Source organism: Oncorhynchus clarkii, chromosome 11, assembly GCF_045791955.1.
Source record: "Oncorhynchus clarkii lewisi isolate Uvic-CL-2024 chromosome 11, UVic_Ocla_1.0, whole genome shotgun sequence".
Lineage (NCBI taxonomy): Eukaryota > Metazoa > Chordata > Actinopteri > Salmoniformes > Salmonidae > Oncorhynchus > Oncorhynchus clarkii.
The window spans coordinates 11,713,515-11,734,595 of NC_092157.1; the positions used below are offsets into that span (position 1 = coordinate 11,713,515).

The window sequence follows — 21,081 nt, forward strand, 5'->3', positions numbered from 1 at the left end:
AAAGAAGGCGACCCAATTACCACCTCATCGTCGAGAGGACTGCGTGATAAACCTTCTGGAGAACGCTGCACTTCCTAGGAGTCACGTGTCTCCATTGTCCCAGGAGGAGACGGTAGCGATGGAAACATATGTTGCTGAATCGCTGAGACAGGGGTACATTCGGCCCTCCGCATCACCCGTCTCCTCAAGCTTCTTTTTTGTGAAGAAGAAGGATGGAGGTCTGCGTCCGTGCATTGATTATAGAGGTCTAAATTCCATCACAGTGGGGTTTAGTTACCCACTACCTCTCATCGCTACGGCGATGGAATCATTTCACGGGGCGCGCTTCTTCACAAAACTGGACCTGAGGAGCGCGTATAATCTGGTACGTATCCGGGGAGGAGATGAGTGGAAAACCGCATTTAGTACTACATCTGGTCATTATGAGTACCACGTCATGCCATACGGGTTGAAGAATACTCCAGCCGTCTTCCAATCCTTCGTAGATTAAATTCTCCGAGACCTGCTCGGGCAGGGAGTGGTAGTGTACATCGATGACATCTTGATCTATTCTGCCACACACGCGGCGCATGTGTCTCTGGTGCGTAAGGTACTTGGGCGACTGCTGGAGCATGACCTGTATTGCAAGGCGGAGAAATGTGAGTTTTTCAAACAGTCTGTTTCCTTCCTGGGATATCGTATTTCCACCTCCGGGGTGGTGATGGAGGATGACTGCGTTACAGCCGTGCGTAATTGGCCGACTCCGACCACGGTGAAAGAGGTGCAGCGGTTTTTAGGGTTTGCCAATTACTACCGGAGGTTTATCCAGGGTATTGGTCAGGTGGCTGCTCCCATCACCTCACTGCTGAAGGGAGGACCGGTGCGCTTGCGCTGGTCAGCAGAGGCGGGCAGAGCCTTCACTGTTTGAAGGAGCTGTTCACCAATGCGCCCGTGTTGGCGCATCCGGACCCCTCTTTAGCGTTCATAGTGGAGGTGGATGCGTCCGAGGCTGGGGTCGGAGCCGTGCTGTCCCAACGCTCGGGCGTGCCACCCAAGCTTCGCCCGTGTGCTTTCTTTTCGAGCAAGCTCAGCCCAGCGGAGGGAAACTATGATGTGGGGGACCGGGAGTTGTTAGCTGTAGTCAAGGCTCTGAAGGTGTGGAGACATTGGCTTGAGGGGGCTAAACACCCTTTTCTCATCTGGACTGACCATCGTAATCTCGAGTATATCCGGGCAGCGAAGAGACTAAATCCACGTCAGGCTAGATGGGCCATGTTTTTTACCAGGTTCCGGTTTACCCTCTCATACCGGCCAGGCTCCCAAAACACCAAGGCCGACGCGCTGTCCCGCCTCTATGATACCGAGGAGCGGCCCGTTGAGCCAACTCCCATCATTTCACCGTCATGTCTCGTGGCACCGGTGGTATGGGAGGTGGACGCAGAGATAGAGGAGGCCTCACGGTCAGAGCCGGCCCCCCCTAACTGTCCAGTGGGGACTCAGTACGTGCCGAGGGGGGTCCGGGACAAGCTGATTCGGTGGGCTCATACTCTCCCCTCCTCGGGTCATCCTGGCATTGAGAGGACAGTGCGGAATCTGAGAGGGAGATACTGGTGGCCCACGCTAGCTAAAGACGTGAGATTTTATGTCTCCTCCTGCTCAGTGTGTGCTCAGAGCAAGGCTCCTCGGCACCTGCCTAGAGGGAAATTACAACCCCTCCCCGTTCCACAACGGCCGTGGTCACACTTATCGGTGGACTTTCTTACCGACCTTCCCCCGTCCCAGGGAAGTACTACGATCCTGGTCGTTGTGGATCGGTTTTCTAAGTCCTGTCGTCTCATCCCGTTGCCCGGTCTCCCTACGGCCCTGCAGACTGCTGAGGCCTTGTTTACCCATGTCTTCCGGCACTATGGGGTGCCTGAGGACATCGTTTCTGATCGGGGTCCCCAATTCACGTCCAGAGTATGGAGGGCGTTTATGGAGAGACTGGGGGTCTCGGTCAGCTTAACCTCAGGTTTTCACCCCGAGAGTAATGGGCAGGTGGAGCGCGTAAACCAAGATGTGGGCAGGTTTCTGCGGTCCTATTGCCGGGACTGGCCTGGTGAGTGGGCAAGGTATGTTCCCTGGGCTGAACTAGCTCAGAACTCCCTACGCCACTCCTCAACTAACTTGTCCCCTTTTGAGTGTGTGTTAGGTTACCAGCCGGTCCTGGCCCCATGGCATCAGAGCCAGACCGAGGCTCCTGCAGTGGAGGAATGGGTACAGCGCTCCAAGGACACCTGGAAAGCCCCCGTGTTTGCACGGGGGACAGGGTCTGTTCGGGCGGTGCTCAGCGGTCGTAGTCACCATCCTACTAGCCACTTTTTCGTTTGTCTGTTGGTTTTGTCTTATTAGTTTCACCTGTGTGTATTTTAGTTTAATTAACGTCCTTATATGTAGTAGGTTTTCCCGCCCTTGTTTTGTGCGGGATTGTTTGTATTCATGTATTTGGTGTAATATGTGTGTGTTATTTCTCCGGTCTATTTTTGATCCTGTGTTGGATTATTTCACCCTGTATGTTGGGTTGACCGTGTTTTTGTGCACCGGAGAATAAACTGTGGAATCACTGAAACCTGCTCTCTGCGCCTGATTCCACCCACCTTGATAATACGTGACATGCACAGTATTTATTTCTCACAGATCTGGGCTCGTTTGCATCACACAAATAGTAATAAAATAATATTATGTCCCAAAGAAAATACAAATATGAGTAGAGTGAGTGGATAACTTGACAGTTCGCCCACAGATTTGCAGAATAAAATGTATTTGTCTCATTGAGGATGCATACAGATAGGTTTAAGACATTAAGTAGCTGAATAGGTTTCGCCTCCACTGGATTGCTCGTGATTAGTTTCATGTTTGCCAGAGATATTGTTTTGCTGGAAAACGATTTCCACCACTCCATCAAATATTGACACAGTTCCAGCTCTGTGAGTCATACGAGATGCTTCCTTGAAGCATACAGTAGCAATCACTGCAAAACGTAGACGACAGATTTGCCTCTGCTTAGATCTTATCAAATGCTAGATATGTACAGCAACGTATCATATATTTTACGTGGGTAAAGCGTACTTATAGATCTGTGGCCCGGGAGTGCCATGTTCTATATGATGATCACCTCTCATTATGTAACATAATGGGGCGCATTAATCATTGATGGACATTAGGAACACATTGTGATCTTATGTAGAGGACTTACATTATGTTCTTTACCTATGACCAGAGGCACATGAGGCTCTGCTGATGACGGGGCACTGATGCAAGGCCGCCGTGTGATGCTCCTCCAGCCTCACAGAGAAATAGTGCTGGTGCCTACCTGCCGGCTGTTGGGGGAAGGACGGCTCATAACAATGGCCGGAATGAAGCGAATGGAATAGCATCAAACACATGGAAACCATGTGTTTGATGTATTTAATACCATTCCACTAATTCCACTCCAGCCATTACCATGAGCCTGTCCTCCCAAATGAAGGTACCACCAACCTCCTGTGACCTGCACATACTTTTTCTATCAATACATTAACTGAATGTGCAGTAGAGTGTGCGTGTGTGTGTGTGTATGTGTATGTGATACAAGCAACACCAAGAGAAAACAAACAATATGTTGTCAGAGAGATTCACATCACTTCTATCATATTGTCTCTCCTTCAACAGAACACTATCACACACCTACATGCTGTCCAAAGAGCACTGCCGGGTTGGCCACTCATAAGTATATTTGTTTCCACGTCGGAAAACTAGCCGTATGCTAATCTCATGGCTAACTGCCATAGGAAACCCTGACATAGACGAGGAGCCCACTGTCACCATAAACCTGCCATTCTCCCAACTGATAAGCATTGTATTAGTAGTGAAGTATGAAAACCGTCCCTAAACGGAACAGGCCTACAATCCAAACTTCATGTCGATTAGAGTGTGCTTTAAGTTGCGCCTGATGTATGTCCGTTTGTTATTCAGCTTCGCTTGTTGTCCATCATCATCGCCTGCAATACAGCAAACCGAGTAATTACACCACAGTTGTAGTGGATTATTATGGGTTGTCTGAGGGAGGTCATAAGGGCTGCGTGTTGACTAATGATAGTTTTGCACCGTTTAGTATTTTTCGAAAAGCTACAGAGCTTTTTGAAACTGAGCTGTCGTGCACCATGCCATTTTATCAAGTCAGATGAATGTTACATACAAACATGACAGAATAAACTGAGTGGGTTTAACCACAAAGGATGTGTTGGCAGGTTCAACAAAAGGTGCCGCAACGATCAACCACTGTCTTAAGGAAATGTTAAGGAATCGTAACCTTTCCTCCTGTTCCCATGGCAACCATTAAGGGCGGAGAGATATATCATATATGAACAACATGAATGTAAAGAGGGAGCATTTTACACATTGCTGCCTGTCAATAATATACCTCTCCCAACTGACATCACCCTTGCAATTTATTTGTTTTGATCTCACATAAACTCACTCTTGACACCAAACGTCTTTTGTTTCAAGAATGTCTGAAGCTTAAAGTTTTGCTTTTAAGTTTCTCTTTCATGATATGTCTCTTTGCAGGATATTTGTGTGATTCTGTAGAGCAGGACAGAGCTGAAGGAAAAACAGAAGACAAAAAAAGATCACATTAGTGGTGTCAGATGATATTTTTAGACATCACTGACAACTTTTTATTTATCCTGGAAAGTCAGTTAAGCACAAATCTTTTTTTTTTCCAATGACAGCCTACCGGGGAACAGTGCCCCTTGTTCAGGGGCAGAACGACAGATTTTTACCTTGTCAGCTCAGGGATTCGATCCAGCAACCTTCCAACGCTCTAACCACTAGGGTACCTGCCGGCCTGGTAGGAGGTTATGATTATAGGAGGCTATGATGCTTAGAAGAGATGTATTTCACACAGAATTCTTTAGTTTACGCATGTGCATATTTTAGCACAATATCTCTGACACTATGTACACTCTTTCACTACAAGTGTTACCTGGGACATGCACACTGAGCTGAGGGACATTCCATCAAACTCTGCCTCTCTCTCTCTCTCTCTCTCTCTCTCTCTCTGTCTGTCTTTTTAATCATTACAATTCTTTCCACTTGGCCAACATTCCAGTAACTTACTAACTAACACAAATACTCCAGTCTCAAACTAAAACAATGAGACTGGATGAGAATTTACTATTTTGGAGGCTAAAACCTGTCAGCTGCTATATTTTCAAAGCTTATTACAGAATACACCTAATGTTAATTATCCACACTACCTTGCTATATGCAGACAGTTAATCTGGCTAACTCATTCAAGCAGTGATCACTTTTTTACAGTTAAGCCATAGCGCATGGCATCCAGTCTTACAATGTGCTACAGGCTTGAGCTCCAGACAAGAGGAGATATTTCATTGTTAGGTTTCAATGTTCTCCAAATCTTCAGCTCCTGGCAAGATGAGGCTCTGGATCAATATTTTCACACACACACACACACACACACACACACACACACACACACACACACACACACACACACACACACACACACACACACACACACACACACACACACACACACACACACACACAGAGACAGAGACAGAGACAGAGACAGAGAAAGAGAAAGAGAAAGAGAGAGAGAGAGAGAAAGAGAGAGAGAATAACAACCAAGAATAAAGGGGAGAGAATGAGAGAGAGAGAGTGTGTGTGGGAGCAGGAGATGCGCAATGAAATGAATAACTGTCACATATTTTGTTGGGTGCGGTTAGCTTTGCTTGAATGATTACGATGATGATCTAATGACAGTACACAGCTTTTCATATTCTTCATTTGGCTGAGTGCTCCTTGGCAGACCTACTCAACAGATTTGTGGATGAGGCACAGAAATACTCATCTCTCCTTCTCCGGCTAAGAGAAGGTGTGTGTGTGTGTGTGTGTGTGTGTGTGTGTGTGTGTGTGTGTGTGTGTGTGTGTGTGTGTGTGTGTGTGTATGTGTGTGTGTGTGTGAGAGAGAGAGAGGGAGGGAGAGAGTTGGAGGCCAGCTGCTATCTACTACTTTAAAATTTCTCCTGTCACTATGAGAAATATCTAGCCAGTGGGTAAAAAACTTCAGAAGACGAGGCTACATTTGGGAACCATCCCTTTATGTTGTTACAAATATGTTTCTGTAGTAGTAGTAGATGTTCATAACATTTCATTACATAACTTCACTAAAATATTATGTCTCACTCAATGTGACAAGGCTCCTTGGCCTACATATTCTGCGTAGTTCTGGAAAGCTGTTCTGGACCAATTCATAATGAACGCCAATTATCTTTGTACAATGTCCATTGTGTACACTGTGTAAAAACAATGTCGTACTTCCAAGTGTTTCCAAGTTACGACATATAACCCTTTGCCAGATTTTGATACATCTGAACTACTTTCTTACAACTACAGACACATATAGAGATACACTATATACACAGCAGTATGTGGACACCCCTTCAAATTAGTGGATTCGGCTATTTCAGCCACACCGGTTGCTGACAGGTGTATAAAATCAAACACACAGCCATGCAATCTCCATTGACAAACATTGGCAGTAAAATGGCCTGTACTGAAGAGCTCAGTGACAAAAAGTCAGTTTGTCAAATGTCTGCCCTGCTAGAGCTGCCCCGGTAAACTGTAAGTGCTGTTATTGTGAAGTGGAAACATCTAGGCGCAACAACGGCTCAGCCGCGAATTGGTAGGCCAAACAAACTCACAGAATGGGCCCGCCGAGTGCCGAAGTGCGTAGCGCGTAAATAATGTCTGTCCTCGGTTGCAACACTCACTACAGAGTTCCAAACGTCCTCTGGAAGCAACGTCAGTACAAAAGCTGTTCATTGGGAGCTTCATGAAATGGGTTTCCATGGTGGAGCAGCCAAACACAAGCCTAAGATCACCATGCGCAATGCCAATCGTCGGCTGGAGTGGTGTAAAGCTCGCCGCCATTGGACTCTGGAGCAGTGGAAACATGTTCTCTGGAGTGATGAATCACGCTTCACCATCTGGCAGTCTGACGGAAGAATTTGGGTTTGGCAAATGCCATGAGAACGCCACCTGCCCCAATGCATAGTGCCAACTGTAAAGTTTGGTGGAGGAGGTATAAAGGTCTGGGGCTCCTTTTCATGGTTCGGGAGAGGCCCCTTAGTTCCAGTGACATTCTAGATAATTCTGTGCTTCCAACTTTGAGGCAACCGTTTGGGGAAGGCCCTTTCCTGTTTCAGCATGACAAAGCAAGGTCCATACAGAAATGGCTAGTTGAGATCGGTGTGGAAGAACTTGACTGGCCTGCAGAGAGCCCTGACCTCAACCCCATCGAACACCTTTGGGATGAATTGGAACGTAGACTGCGAACCAGGTCTAATCGCCCAACATCCGTGCCCGACCTCACTAGTGCTCTTGTGGTTGAATGGAAGCAAGTCCCTGCAGCAATGTTCCAACATCTAGTGGAAAGCCTTCCCAGAAGTGGGGAGGCTGTTATTGCAGCAAAAGGTGGACCAACTCCATATTAATGGCTATGACTTTGGAATGAGATGTTTGACGAGCAGGCGTCCAGATACGTTTGGTCATATAGTGTATGTATGGCTCTATATAAGGGATTTGGCTTTATATATGGCTCTGATCACATACAATATGTAATTGTAATATGCTGTTAGAACTACAATAACCAATTGAACTTGCTACTTATAGCAGGTATTCATAAAGATTCATTATATGTGGATAGGCTTATAAGTACCTAATTCAGAGACGTACATAGCATAGGCTATATTAGTAACCTGCCATTGGTCATTTCACCTTTTTTAATATGGTTGAATTAACTTGATCCCCAGGATGCCTAAGATAAATAAACATATTGTAATGAAAGCATACTTACCTTTATAAAAAGCAGAACATAGTGTGCAGCTTTTTCCAAAAATCAAACCAGGTTTTCGTTCCAACCACTTTTGTTAAGCCAAAAATAGGTTGCTGTTTAGATGTAGGCATCAGCAATTCCCTCCACATATTATATGTTTTTGCCTGTTGACCTTTATTATCAACGTCTAGTAGCCTCTGATTTAATTCCCTCTATGTCCTACTACCTGCCTAGTATTTTGCTCCAGGATTGCTGCACTGCACTCCACCCCATGCCTCTTTGATAGCATTCCTGAATTTTATTTAAACATCCGGGTTTTCCCACTGACTGTGCTTACTCTGGCTTACTCCCCTCTCAGAAGCCATCTTGGACTCAGTTCAGTTTCTTGCATGTGAATGTCGGACCCTGTCCTCAGCGACTCACGACAACAGAGTAGAAACGGTTAACGCGCACCGCGGAGGGTGACATTTGTTTATTTTAATCATCGAGTTTCTTTTACCTTGTCGATTTTACATCCTGGAATCGACCGATCCTTTCCCGATGGATTTGTTTATATGTAAAACTTACTTCTAGCCCGTGCAATTTTGTTGCATTGGGGGACTGTACACACAAAAGCAACGCGAACTCTTGGTGCTGTGGACATCGAAGGCCTTGGGTCATTTGGCTCGTTGTGTAATGCCTATCATCTTTTTAAATGTTCGCAAAGGAAAAGAGGTTAAAAAGGAGAACATCTGGTGTGTTTCTTTTTAATTAAAGGAATATGTTTGCTTCCTGGCTGACTTTTGCACTTCTTCTGGGAACTTTTTGTGCAGGTAAGCAAGCACCCTATTATGTCATATCGCTCATTGAGGCTAGTGTCTTGTCAATCAGTTATAGACTGTATCCAGTGATTTGAAATTGCAAGAATCGCAAAACACCAATTCTGATGATTCTAATAATGTAGAGACAATCCAGGGATAACATGCTGTAGGTAGTCGCCTGGCTATTGATATTGCCTTAATAAGATACAAATATAAATGATAGTTGTCAAATGGCATTGAATAGCTAATGCAGTAATTCATTAGTTGACATCTTGTTTGTTATTTTAATAAGTGACGATGCGAGAGGTTATTTAGGCTTCTCGATGCAGTGATTCATTGTCTATAAAGATCAATAAGTAGATCGCGACCACATCATTTCCGAATTATTTAGATTATTTTGTCATATCAATTGTCAAGGCTCAGTGATTAAAATGTATCGTTTTTATTAGACTATATTGTATTTACGTATGGCAGTAATTCATATTTCTGCCAAATATGTGGCCTCATAATGTTTCAAAGATCATTTAAATATAGAAGTGTGGTACTCTGTTGGAAAATACAGATATATGCAAGAGATCCACAAGCTAATTTGAAGTGTTTGCACGTTTTATAAGACACATTTATCCGTGTAGTTTGTCCTGTATAGACAACATTTTTTTTTAAGCATGAGTGAAAATTTCTCTCCCCATTGAAGCGCATGACAGGGAGGTGTTGATACTGGAATTAATGATACTTATTTAAGATCACAACAAGTAGTAGAATTCCACACTTATTTCACAGAGCCCATTATCACGTAGCCTAGCCTAATAGTTTTTGTTGTAACAACAAATAATGTATGCTTTGGCTTTGGGGTTTTCCAAATAGTTTTTTTTTATAAGTATTCTAATCAGGATTTCCACGCAAAATGGAATGAATTAAATGCATTATGTGATTGTTCTGTTGTGTAGTTCCCTCCTCTAAAATGGCTCTTGTGTCTATTTTTGTTTTTTGTTGAAATAAAATTATTTATGTCACATATCTGAAAAAATGTATTAAGTTAATTAATCACTTTGTGTATGATTACCATTCATTCCAAAGCACAGACACATTATGCTTGTTGTCAAACACTATCCTAATGTCTTGATACTTTGGTAATTGGTTACAAAGTGGCAATTCTGGATATTTAGCCAATACAGTGTTGCCTGGCTCCCCGTACTGCTTGCTCTGGCCAAATGCAGAAGATTCTATTGTGAGTCGTCAGGCTAAATGCAGTGTAGGTTCAATGCATTCTACAGTTTTTTTTGTTAGCCTACATAAAAGTTCACAAGGCCGCAGAGCCAGACATATTCCCAGGACGCGTGCTCCGAACATGCCCTGACCAGCTAGCAAGTGTCTTCACTGACATTTTCAAGCTCTCCCAGTCTGTAATACCTACATTTCAAGCAGACCACCATAGTTCCTGTACCCAAGAACACCAAGGTAACCTGTCTAAATGACTATCGCCCCTTAACACTCACATCTGTAGCCATGAAATGCTTTGAAAGGCTGGTCTTGGCTCACATCAACACCATAGACTCCCAGGACTCACTCCAATTCGTAAGCTGCCCAACAGATCCACAGATGATGACACTCTCTATTGCACTCCACACTGCCCTCTCCCACCAGGACAAGAGGAACACCTAAGTGAGAATGCTGTTCATTGACTACAGCTCATCGTTCAACACCATAGTACCCTCCAAGATCATAAACTCAGGACCCAGGGACTGAACATCTCGATCTGCAACTAGATCCTGGACTTCCTGGCGGGTCTCCCCAGGGGGTGAGGGTAGGCAACACATCCACCACGCTGACCCTCAACACAGGTGCCCCTCAGGGGTGTGTGCTTAGTCCTCTCTAACACCAATATTAAGTTTGCAGACAACACAACAATGGTTGGCCTGATCACCATGACGACGGTGAGACCGCCTATAGGGATGAGGTCAGAGACCTGGCAGTGTGGTGTCAGGGAAAACAACCTCTCCCTCAACGTCAGCAAGACAAAGGAGCTGATCTAGGACTACAGGAAACGGAGGACCGAGGACGTCCCCATTCACATCAACAGGGCTGTAGTAGAGCGGGTTGAGAGCTTCATGTTCACATCACTAAGTATCTATCATGGTCCAATCCCACCAGCACAATCGTGAAACAGAAACGACAACGCCTCTTCCACCACAGGAGGCTGAAAGAGGGTAGTGCGTACGGCCCAGAACATCACTGGGGCTGAGCTACCGATGCACTAAGTCTGGAACCAACAGGATCCTGAACAGTTACTGCCCCCAAGCCATAAGACTGCTAAATAGTTAACCAAATAGCTACCCGGGCTAACTTTTTAACTATCTGCATTGAACTGTTTTTTTGACTCCTCACACAAGCTGCAGCTACAGTTTATCTATCCTGTTGCCCAGTCACTTTATCCCTACCTATATGTACGTATCTACCTCAATACAGGAAACGTAGTCCTTTCAACCATCCAAGTCCTAAAGATCACTAGTTATTTGATAGGTCAATGGCAATACTCTTGGTTTCTTGTAAGCAACAGAAAGATATGTCTTCAATACACAACCAAAACATTTGGGCTACTGTTGAACATGTATTATCCCTTTTCTGAGCAAGTCCGTGGGAAGAGACAAGTCATTGTAATGAAACATGCCAAATCATCGCTGCCACTCAGATCATTAGCAGCCAGAATAGTAAAATGGTTTTGCAATGCTGTAAGAGGGGTCCCGTAAAATGATCTGTTTTGGCTGCTGGATGCGTTGTGTAATGGCCTCACTGATTCCGTGGCTCCCTGGATAGCAGCAGAGGTAGTAAATATGCAGCTTCGCTGTGCTCTGCTCTTTTCAGCTGATCATCCACTCTGTTGAGACAAAGGAACGCCAGATCCCTGCCCATGCTCTCTCCATCTCTCCCACCTCTACCTCTCTCCTCCTTTACCGCTCTCTCCTCCTCCACTTCTCTCTTTCTCGCTCTCTCCCTCCCACCTCTCCCGTCTCTACCTCTCCCGTCTCTACCTCTCCCGTCTCTACCTCTCCCGTCTCTACCTCTCCCTCTCTCTCCCTCCTCTACCTCCCTCCTCTACCTCTTTCTCCCTCCTCTACCTCTTTCTTTCTCTCTACCTCTCTTTCTCTCTCTCTCCTGGCAGGAGATGCTGACCTGAGTCATAGCATCTCTCTCCTCACTCACTCCTGTCGATTCATTGGCTTTTGCTGAGTGGAGGAGAGACTGTGATTGTCCCGTATTGTCTATGACAGCACGGCGTCAGCCGAGACAAGGGCTGCATGTCCCGGTGTCGATTGACCTTGCCCACCATATGTGTGTGTGCATGTGCTGTGTGAGAGCAGGACATGGGGTTTGGAATGCTTTTAGTGCTCTCTCATTGTAAAGTCACTGAATCAGTAACAATGTGGTGTGTCTGTGTGTGCTGTGCTGGATTTTCAAAGGTTTGGCCACATGGTGTAGTGGGGGAGGGTTGCTCCTCTGGGCTATAATGGCCACTGCTTTACCCTCTCTTCTCTACCTGAGAAACAACATCTAGCCCATTTCTGCATATAGTCCCAAGATTTGCAGTTGAATGCATTTATCATTTTCATATGGATACATTTTATAGTGCATTGACAGAGAATTAGGGAGGGGGAGTGTAAGAGGGGGACAAACACTGTGGGGGATGGGTAGCCTTTAGCAGGCGTAGAGATTTAAAGTGACAGGGTCTATTTTCCCCCCCTGCCAAGAAACAAAGATGTTGAGCTGTAGGAGATTCATGGCATAGGTGTTTGGGATAGAATCGGTCAGTTTCTTTTCCAAAAAGGATGAATGTGTGAACCCACAGAAAAGGTTGTGATTTTGTTTTGAGCTTTTCCCTCAATGAAATCCATGAATCAATCTTCCTCATAAAGATGGCAGGCACCTTGTAGTTTTTGCGTCATCCCCCCCCCCACACACACACTTTAACATGAGAGACTGGCTGGAATTCTGCCCTGAAAATCCCAACCCCATGCTTGACTCCATGCTATTCATTCATCAACACTTGTATTCGTTATCATGTTTGCTCAGTCATTTCCTAGAATGGAATAATACAAGCAGAAATTAATCTCATTGTATAGAAATCTGGCCCCCGCAGCAAAATCATTCTCAATGCTTGTTGTGAAAGCAAATCTCACATAGATAAATCAGTTCAATAGCAAGTACAAATGGGCCTATTGTAAAGAAATAGGCTGTGACCATGATCAAATTAATACACATCAGCTTCAGTTGAATGTGACAACGTGGGTAACTAAAGCAACGCGAAGGTAGACCTTTCTTCATCACCTCTGTGCAAAAGTCTTGTTTTTGAGAGTGGGGTTCAGAATCTGACACATTTACAGCAGCCAGCCTAGAGTGAGAGAAGAAGGAAGCAGCGAGTTTGGTTGGAGCAACGAGGGAGATCTGCGCTGGCTGTGGAATTTCCTCGTCGTCCGCCTCACGCTGTGAGAGGCTTAGCACGCTCCTTCATAACATGTTGCGCAAACACGGTAAGAAATGTATACAATGCACCACTTGCATGCCTTCCTTATGTGATTGGCTTCGGTCCCTGAAAGTGAAGTAACGCTGCTTCCATTAATCTGTCGGTTTACAATGGCTTCTTTCCTAATTCAACTGCAGATCTCCAAAACCCACAGAAAGAATCAGGGGCTAATTTGATAAGCACAGATCAAAACTCTGGTTACAACATGGATGTGCTTTGGGGCTCCCTTCTCCCAGTTTATTGGAAACATGAGCCGTCCATGTTTGACTCTACTGCTGCGGCTTGGCACAAATCGCGACTCAGGGCAGGTTTGAACCCAACCAAATGTATTCAATGGAGCACAGCGGCCCAGTGAGCGATTACATTTTCTCGCCCACAGCAAAGACGCTGTGCGAAAGGAAATGGAACATGATTGCATTGACTGTGTATTGACAGAGTGGCTGAATTGATGATTGTGTAGGAGTAAATGTATGATGTGCTGGCTATTTGAAAAAGCACACAAACGCTGATTTACTCTTGATAGCCTAATGCAAGTACAGTTAGTGACTACAGGCTTATTTTGCTGAATTTGCCAGATGTTTCAGCTATTTGCTAAGCTGAAGCATTAATAGAATCTCTCCTAACCGCTATTAATATCGGTTGTTACAGGAGACAGAAGATCATAAGCCAGAGCGGATTGCAGTTGTCATCTTTAGTGCACTGGCTGCTCCATGGTTTCTAAGTTCAACTTTATCCTAATGATCCCATGTCTTCATCCTTGCCGTTCCTGGTGGGGCAATGTTGACTCCTTTAGCTAACTGCCATGATGAGGCCTCATGCATAGTTGTTTGCCTGCTGAAAACTGTCATTGACTGTGCTCATGCTTGATGCTTGGGGATGGGCAACCCTTAAGCCTATACGCCTATAGAGATGGTTGAGATTAGTTTACTTTTTAAGAGAGCGGCACCTCATTTGCACGGTTTATCACCGCCCTTGGGAACTTTTTTCCTCTGCATGGGCCTGGGATCCATGCTGAGTGCTGACAAACAGGCATTGCTTGCCAAACCTTGGATAATGTCTCAGGTTAGTTATATCCTGTCCCCAATTCTATTATTTCTGAAGTGCGAGTGCAGTGTTTGAAGTGGGAAGGCTTGTGAGCGTCCCAGCTCGGTTGTGTGCTGCTGAGAAGCCACAGTGTTCTGGCCCCAGCGTTTGTTTACCTATGCCGATAACACGTATCTGGGCAAAGCTGCATGGTTGGAATGCGGTACATAAACAATGATATTTGGCAAGGCCTTATCTTGCAGGGGGCCGCGTCGTACATCATACGCAGCACTCAAAGTCCTCCTGAACATGCAGTGGGATGGGATTAGCGTTTGCTGTTCGATGATACGTGCCACGTTTCATAGCATGATAATGTATTACCAATGTTTACTGTTTAGCACAAAACGCAGAGATCAAGCTTTTAGAGTCAATTCCATATCCCGCTTGGGAAATGCATAGACGGCATCCAACTATCTAGATTCTACCCATATCCACTTTCATGGTTTTTCTCTTCAGAAAACAAATGAGATTCCAATCTGTCTCTTTAGTCTCTGTTGCCTAACTGCAGATTATATGGTACCCAAATTCTTATAAATGATGGGATATTCTTGACCATTAGGGGCCACGGCAGAAGCCTCTAGTTAATTAAATATTGTAAGAACTGATGTTGTGTTCTTTGCCTTGGGGCTGTTCTGTAGCAGGAGTACCGTGCCGTGCTCTGTCCTTATAGAAAGTTGCCAGAACATTCTCTTCTCTACATTTTGAGTTGAACACCAATACCAGACCGATACCATGACGTCAACCCTCTAGCCCCAGCTGCTAGACACTTTGATCTACAGGAATCAAATGAGTCTAAGCAATATGGTGGAAACTCAACCTGACCTGCAAGATAGATTGGGTAGGTGGAACTATTTCCCTATACTACTTCCACCAACCCAGTCCACCCAGAGCCAAGGGAAATCTCTAGAGGATTTGGCTATCAATCAATCAAATATATTTATAAATCCCTTCTTACATCAGCTGATGTCACAAAGTGCTGTACAGAAACCCAGCTTAAAACCCCAAACAGCAAGCAATGCAGGTGTAGAAGCACGGTGGCTAGGAAAAACTCCCTAGAAAGGCCAGAACCTAGGAAGAAACCTAGAGAGGAACCAGGCTCTGAGGGGTGGCCAGTCCTCTTCTGGCTGTGCCGGGTGGAGATTATAACAGAACATGGCCAAGATGTTCAAATGTCATAAATGACCAGCATGGTCAAATAATAATAATCACAGTGGTTGTAGAGGGTGCAACAGGTCAGCACCTCAGGAGTAAATAGGCTTTTCATAGCCGATCGTTCAGAGTATCTCTACCGCTCCTGCTGTCTCTAGAGAGTTGAAAACAGCAGGTCTGGGACAGGTAGCACATCCGGTGAACAGGTCAGGGTTCCATAGCCGTAGGCAGAACAGTTGAAACTGGAGCAGCAGGACGGCCAGGTGGACTGGGGACAGCAAGGAGTTATCAGGCCAGGTAGTCCTGGGGTTTGTTTTTGGCTAGGGTTTGGTTTTGCACTGGGGCATAATTATCTTTCCCTCTGTCCTCTGATTTTCTGCTCCACCCATTCTGCCCATTTCAGAGAAGTGGTTGCAACAACTTTAACACACTGTGAGTGCTAGGCGGGAGGGGGGTGGCTGCTGGTTTTGGAGCTCCTTTCATTGTGGGATTGATGGCCCTCATGCTCCTGTGTCTGAAAGAAGCCTCCTCTTCCCCCAGAGGACCTGCGGGGTGGCTCCCCCCTCCTAGGTCTCTCCTCTCTAGAGGCCATTTGTCTAAGAATCGGGCTCTCCTTTCTGGTGGGACAGACCCAGCCCCTATCTAGGGCCCCCCATCTGCTTTTGTGTCCCACGCACTGACCCACCCCTCGTCCTGTGCTGAGATGTCAGGCAGGCTGCTGCTGAGGCCTGTTTGTGGAGCCCGTGGGCCCCATGCTGGGGGTGGGACTGGGAGAGGAGGCAGGGGGGATGGGACATGGTGGTCAGTCACCCATTCCCCTTTTGAGTTTAGTAGGATATTGACACCACCTCCCTCAGATCCGGGGGGGGGGGTGAGAACAAAGATTCCCATTTTATGTCTGGGTTGGCCTCTGGAGGACGCGGACGTGTGAAGGACAGTCCTGCGATGTGTGGATTAGGGATGTTAACTTTAACCGTGTGAATATTTAAACAATAGGGCCAAGAAAGGTGGGTTATTTAGGACAAACAGTCTGGGTTGGCTAAGAATCAAACGATTGTTGACATGTAAAACATTTTTCCTCTCCAAATGTTTATTGAAAGCATAAATTAATTTGCACAATGATCAGTTGTCTAGGGAAGCTCACTTCTGCCACAGATTTCTCTCTCCATACCAGCTCAAAAATGTCTACGTACTAACAACATTTCCAGGTAGTTGAATATGCATTAGAGGTCGACCGATTATGATTTTTCAACACTGATCCTGATTATTGGAGGACCAAAAAAAGCTGATACCGATTAATTGTCCGATTTAATTCTTTGTTGTTGTAATAATGACAATTACAACAATACTGAATGAACACTTATTTTAACTTAATATAATACATCAATAAAATCACTTTAGCGTGTAAGTGTAATATGTGTCATGTAAGAAAGCTAACGTTTCAGTTCCTTGCTCAGAACATGAGAACATATGAAAGCTGGTGATTCCTTTTAACATGTCTTCAATATTCCCAGGTAAGAAGTTTTAGGTTGTAGTTATTATAGGAATTATAGGACTATTATAGGACTATACCTTTGACTATTGGATGTTCTTATAGGCACTTTAGTATTGCCAGTGTAACAGTATAGCTTCCGTCCCTCTCCTCGCCGCTACCTGGGCTCGAACCAGGAACACATCGACAACAGCCACCCTCGACGCAGCGTTACCCATGCAGAGCAAGGGGAACAACTACTCCAAGTATCAGAGCGAGTGATGTTTGAAACGCTATTAGCGCGCACCCCGCTAACTAGCTAGCCATTTCACATCGGTTACACCAGTCTAAACTTGGGAGTTGTTGAGCTTGAAGTCATAAACAGCGCAATGCTTGGAGCATTGCGAAGAGCTGCTGGCAAAACGCACGAAAGTGCTGTTTGAATGCTTACGGGCCTGCTGGTGCCTACCATCACTCAGACTGCTCTATCAAATCATAGACTTAATTATAACATAATAACACAGAAATACGAGCCTTTGGTCATTAATATGGTCGAATCCGGAAACTATCATCTCGAAAACAAAACGTTTTCAGTGAAATACACTGTCAGTGAAATACAGAACCGTTCCGTATTTTATCTAACGGGTGGCATCCATAAGTCTAAATATTCCTGTTACATTGCACAACCTTCAATGTTATGTCATAATTACGTAAAATTCTGGCAAATTAATTCGCAATGAGCCAGGCAGCCCAAAATGTTGCATATACCCTGACACTGCGTGCAATGAATGCAAGAGAAGTGACACAATTTCACCTGGTTAATATTGCCTGCTAACCTGAATTTCTTTTAGCTAAATATGCAGGTTTTAAAATATATACTTATGTGTATTGATTTTAAAGGCATTGATGGTTAGGTTAGATACACATTGGAGCAACGACAGTCCTTTTTCGCGAATGCGCACGGCATCGATTACATGCAACGCAGGACATGCTAAATAAACTAGTAATATCATCAACCATGTGTAGTTATAACTAGTGATTATGATTGTTTTTTATAAGACAAGTTTAATACTAGCTAGCAACACAAGAATGTATTCTTAACCTCTTTGATCTCTAGGGGCGCTATTTCATTTTTGGATAAAAAACGTTCCCGTTTTAAGCGCGATATTTTGTCACGAAAAGATGCTCGACTATGCATATTCTTGACAGTTTTTGAAAGAAAACACTCTGAAGTTTCAGAATCTGCAAATATATTGTCTGTAAGTGCCCCAGAACTCATTCTACAGGCGAAACCAAGATGATGCATCAACCAGGAAATGAGCAGAATTTCTGAAGCTCTGTTTTCCATTGTCTCCTTATATGGCTGTGATTGCGCAAGGAATGAGCCTACACTTTCTGTCGTTCCCCCAAAGTGTTAGCAGCATTGTGACGTATTTGTAGGCATATCATTGGAAGATTGACCATAAGAGACTACATTTTCCAAGTGTCCGCCTGGTGTCCCTGCGTCGAAATTGGAGCGTAAAGCCAGGTGCAATTATTTTTCCATTTGAGAGCAAGGAGAAACCAGGCTTCCACGAAGGATATATCATTGAAGAGATATGTGGAAAAACACCTTGAGGATTGAATCTAAACCACGTTTGCCATGTTTCAGTCGATATTATGGAGTTCATTTGGAAAAAAGTTCGCGTTTTGAGGGCTGAATTTTCGTTTTTTTTTTTTTTTTTTTTTTTTTTTTTTTTGTAGCCAAATGTGATGTACAAAACGGAGCTATTTCTAATACACAAAGAATCTTTTTGGAAAAACGGAGCATCTGCTATCTAACTGAGAGTCTCCTCATTGAAAACATCAGAAGTTCTTCAAAGGTAAGTTATTTTATTTGAAGGCTTTACTTGTTTTTGTGATAGTTGCCTGCTAAATGCTAACGACGCTAATGCTAACGCTAATGCTAACGCTAATGCTAACGCTAAATGCTACGCTAGCTAGCTACTGTTACACAAATGATTGTTTTCCTATGGTTGAAAAGCATATTTTGAAAATCTGAGATGACAGTGTTGTTAACAAAAGGCTAAGCTTGAGAGCTAGCATATTTATTTCATTTCATTTGCGATTTTCATGAATAGTTAACGTTGCGTTATGGTAATGAGCTTAGGTCTATAAATAGAATCCCGGATCCGGGTTTGGTCATCGCAACAGGTTAACTGACTTGCCTAGTTAAATAAAGTTGTAAATAAATAAATAATAATAATCGGCAAAATCGGCATCCCAAAACAGAGATTTCCAATTGTTATGAGAACTTGAAATAGGCCCTAATTAATCGGTCATTTCGATTAATCGGTCGACCTCTAATATGCATATAGGATATGTTTCTTCATTTGTAGTATTATATGCTGTTTTCCATCTATCCATGTTGCAGAGAGTTAAGGCCAAAGAGTTGAATCTTGGTTTCATCAGACCAGAGAATCTAGTTTCTCATAGCCTGAGAGTCCTTTAGGTGCCTTTTGACAAACTCCAAGCAGGCTGTCCTGTACCTTTTACTGAGGAGTGGCTTCTGTCTGGCCACTCTACCATAAAGGCCTGATTGGTGGAGTGCTGCAGAGATGGTTGTCCTTCTGGAAGGTTCTCCCATCTCCACAAAGGAACTCTGGAGCTCTGTCAGAGTGACCATCGGCAACATAGTCTGACTGAAGGCCATGTTACATTTGTCCTGGATGCGGCCTACATTTTTCAACTTCCCAAGCAGTTTGGCTGTCATTAAGCTAGTTCACACCAAATCAAAGTGTTGGTATTAAAAAAAAAGCTGACCATCGTCTAGATGGGGCCAACCCTTTCCATTCAATTGGGCTCCCGAGTGGCGCAACGGTCTAAAGCACTGCATCTCAGTGCTAGAGGCGTCACCACAGACCCTGGTTCGATTCCGGGCTGTTGTATCACAATCGGCCGTGATTGGGATTCCCATAGGGCAGCGCACAATTGGCCCAACATCGTCCAGGTTAGGGTTTGGCCGGGGTAGGCCATCATTGTAAATAAGAATTGCCTAGTTAAATAAATATGAAATAAAGTCATGTGTGGCTCAATTGGTGGAGCGTGGCACTTGCAACGCCAGGGTTGTGGGTTCGATTCCCACTGGGGACCAGTAAGAACATGTATGAAAATGTATGCACTCACTACTGCTCTGGATAAGAGCATCTGCTTACTGACTAAAATATAAATGTATGTCGGCCTGCATATTTGGCTAATACATAGGTTACTCTGAACCAGATTGCATGGAATATGAGCACAACGTAACTTTTGGACCGCTTCTGAAAACATGTCACTTTATGGGGTGGAGTATTATGTGCTGATTTCCCTTTAGCTTTCTGGATCTAGATGCAGTGGTGTTTTCTCTCAGATGGATGGGTCAGGTCCCCCCCCCCCCCCCCCCCCCCCCCCCCTTCCTCATCCCCTCTGTGCAGTGTGTAGACAGGGGACAACTCCCTATTCTCTCCTGCTCTCCCTCCCTTGCTCAACCTTTTTTTTTGTTTTGTTTTTTTGATGGAGATGACGGCGGCAGCTGCTCGTCTGGTTTCTTCCTCATCCGCCGTCTCCAGATGGAGGCGTACACTGGTTCACGTAGACTCCCAGGCTCCTCTGGTGACCCTCCCGTCTCGGGCCCAGCTGTCGCAGACCGTCAACACACACTTACAAGCAGACTTCTGTTTGACCATTTCTCTGATGTCTTCAGCATCCTGTTACAGCATGGCCTTGATCTGGCTGAGAGGGAGCAAAAGGTTAAAAAAAATGAATATTTCAGACCTTGAAGACATTTTTCTGTGCCTTTTTTAAAAAAAACGATTCCTTTTATGACGTTGCCTGTGACTCAGCTTCATCATACATTTGTATCATATTGTAAGCCAAGGCCACAGCCAAAACATTGCTGTTCTATTCTTGTTTCATTTAATGTCACCGTGACCGTCTAGAGAACATACATTCACTATTGATGGACAATGGAGATTTTGGAGGAGTGTGTGAGAGGGTCACATATTCCCCCAGTCCTGAGAGGGGTAGCAGGCCGAACCATAGACATGGTGATGGGCAAGATCCTCTCGAGTGGTTGGGGGAGGGAAGGGGGGCGGGGCAGCGACAGAGGGAGAGGGTCACAGGGGGCGCGTCTTTGTCATGGTAAACCCAGTGATTTGACCACCTGCTGTGAATAAGGCTC

At 44.8% G+C, this 21,081-nt stretch overlaps 1 protein-coding gene across 1 annotated transcript in view; it reads left to right on the forward strand.

Annotated features, from left to right (window-relative positions):
• The first annotated feature begins 8,230 nt into the window (after nucleotides 1–8,230).
• Nucleotides 8,231–21,081, forward strand: part of LOC139420200 (activin receptor type-2B) — a 79,937-nt gene continuing 67,086 nt past the window's right edge. Inside the window, exon 1 of the mRNA XM_071170028.1 lies at nucleotides 8,231–8,673. Coding sequence (XP_071026129.1) covers nucleotides 8,622–8,673 — 52 coding nt within the window. The 5' untranslated portion in view covers nucleotides 8,231–8,621. The remainder of the gene's footprint in view (nucleotides 8,674–21,081) is intronic.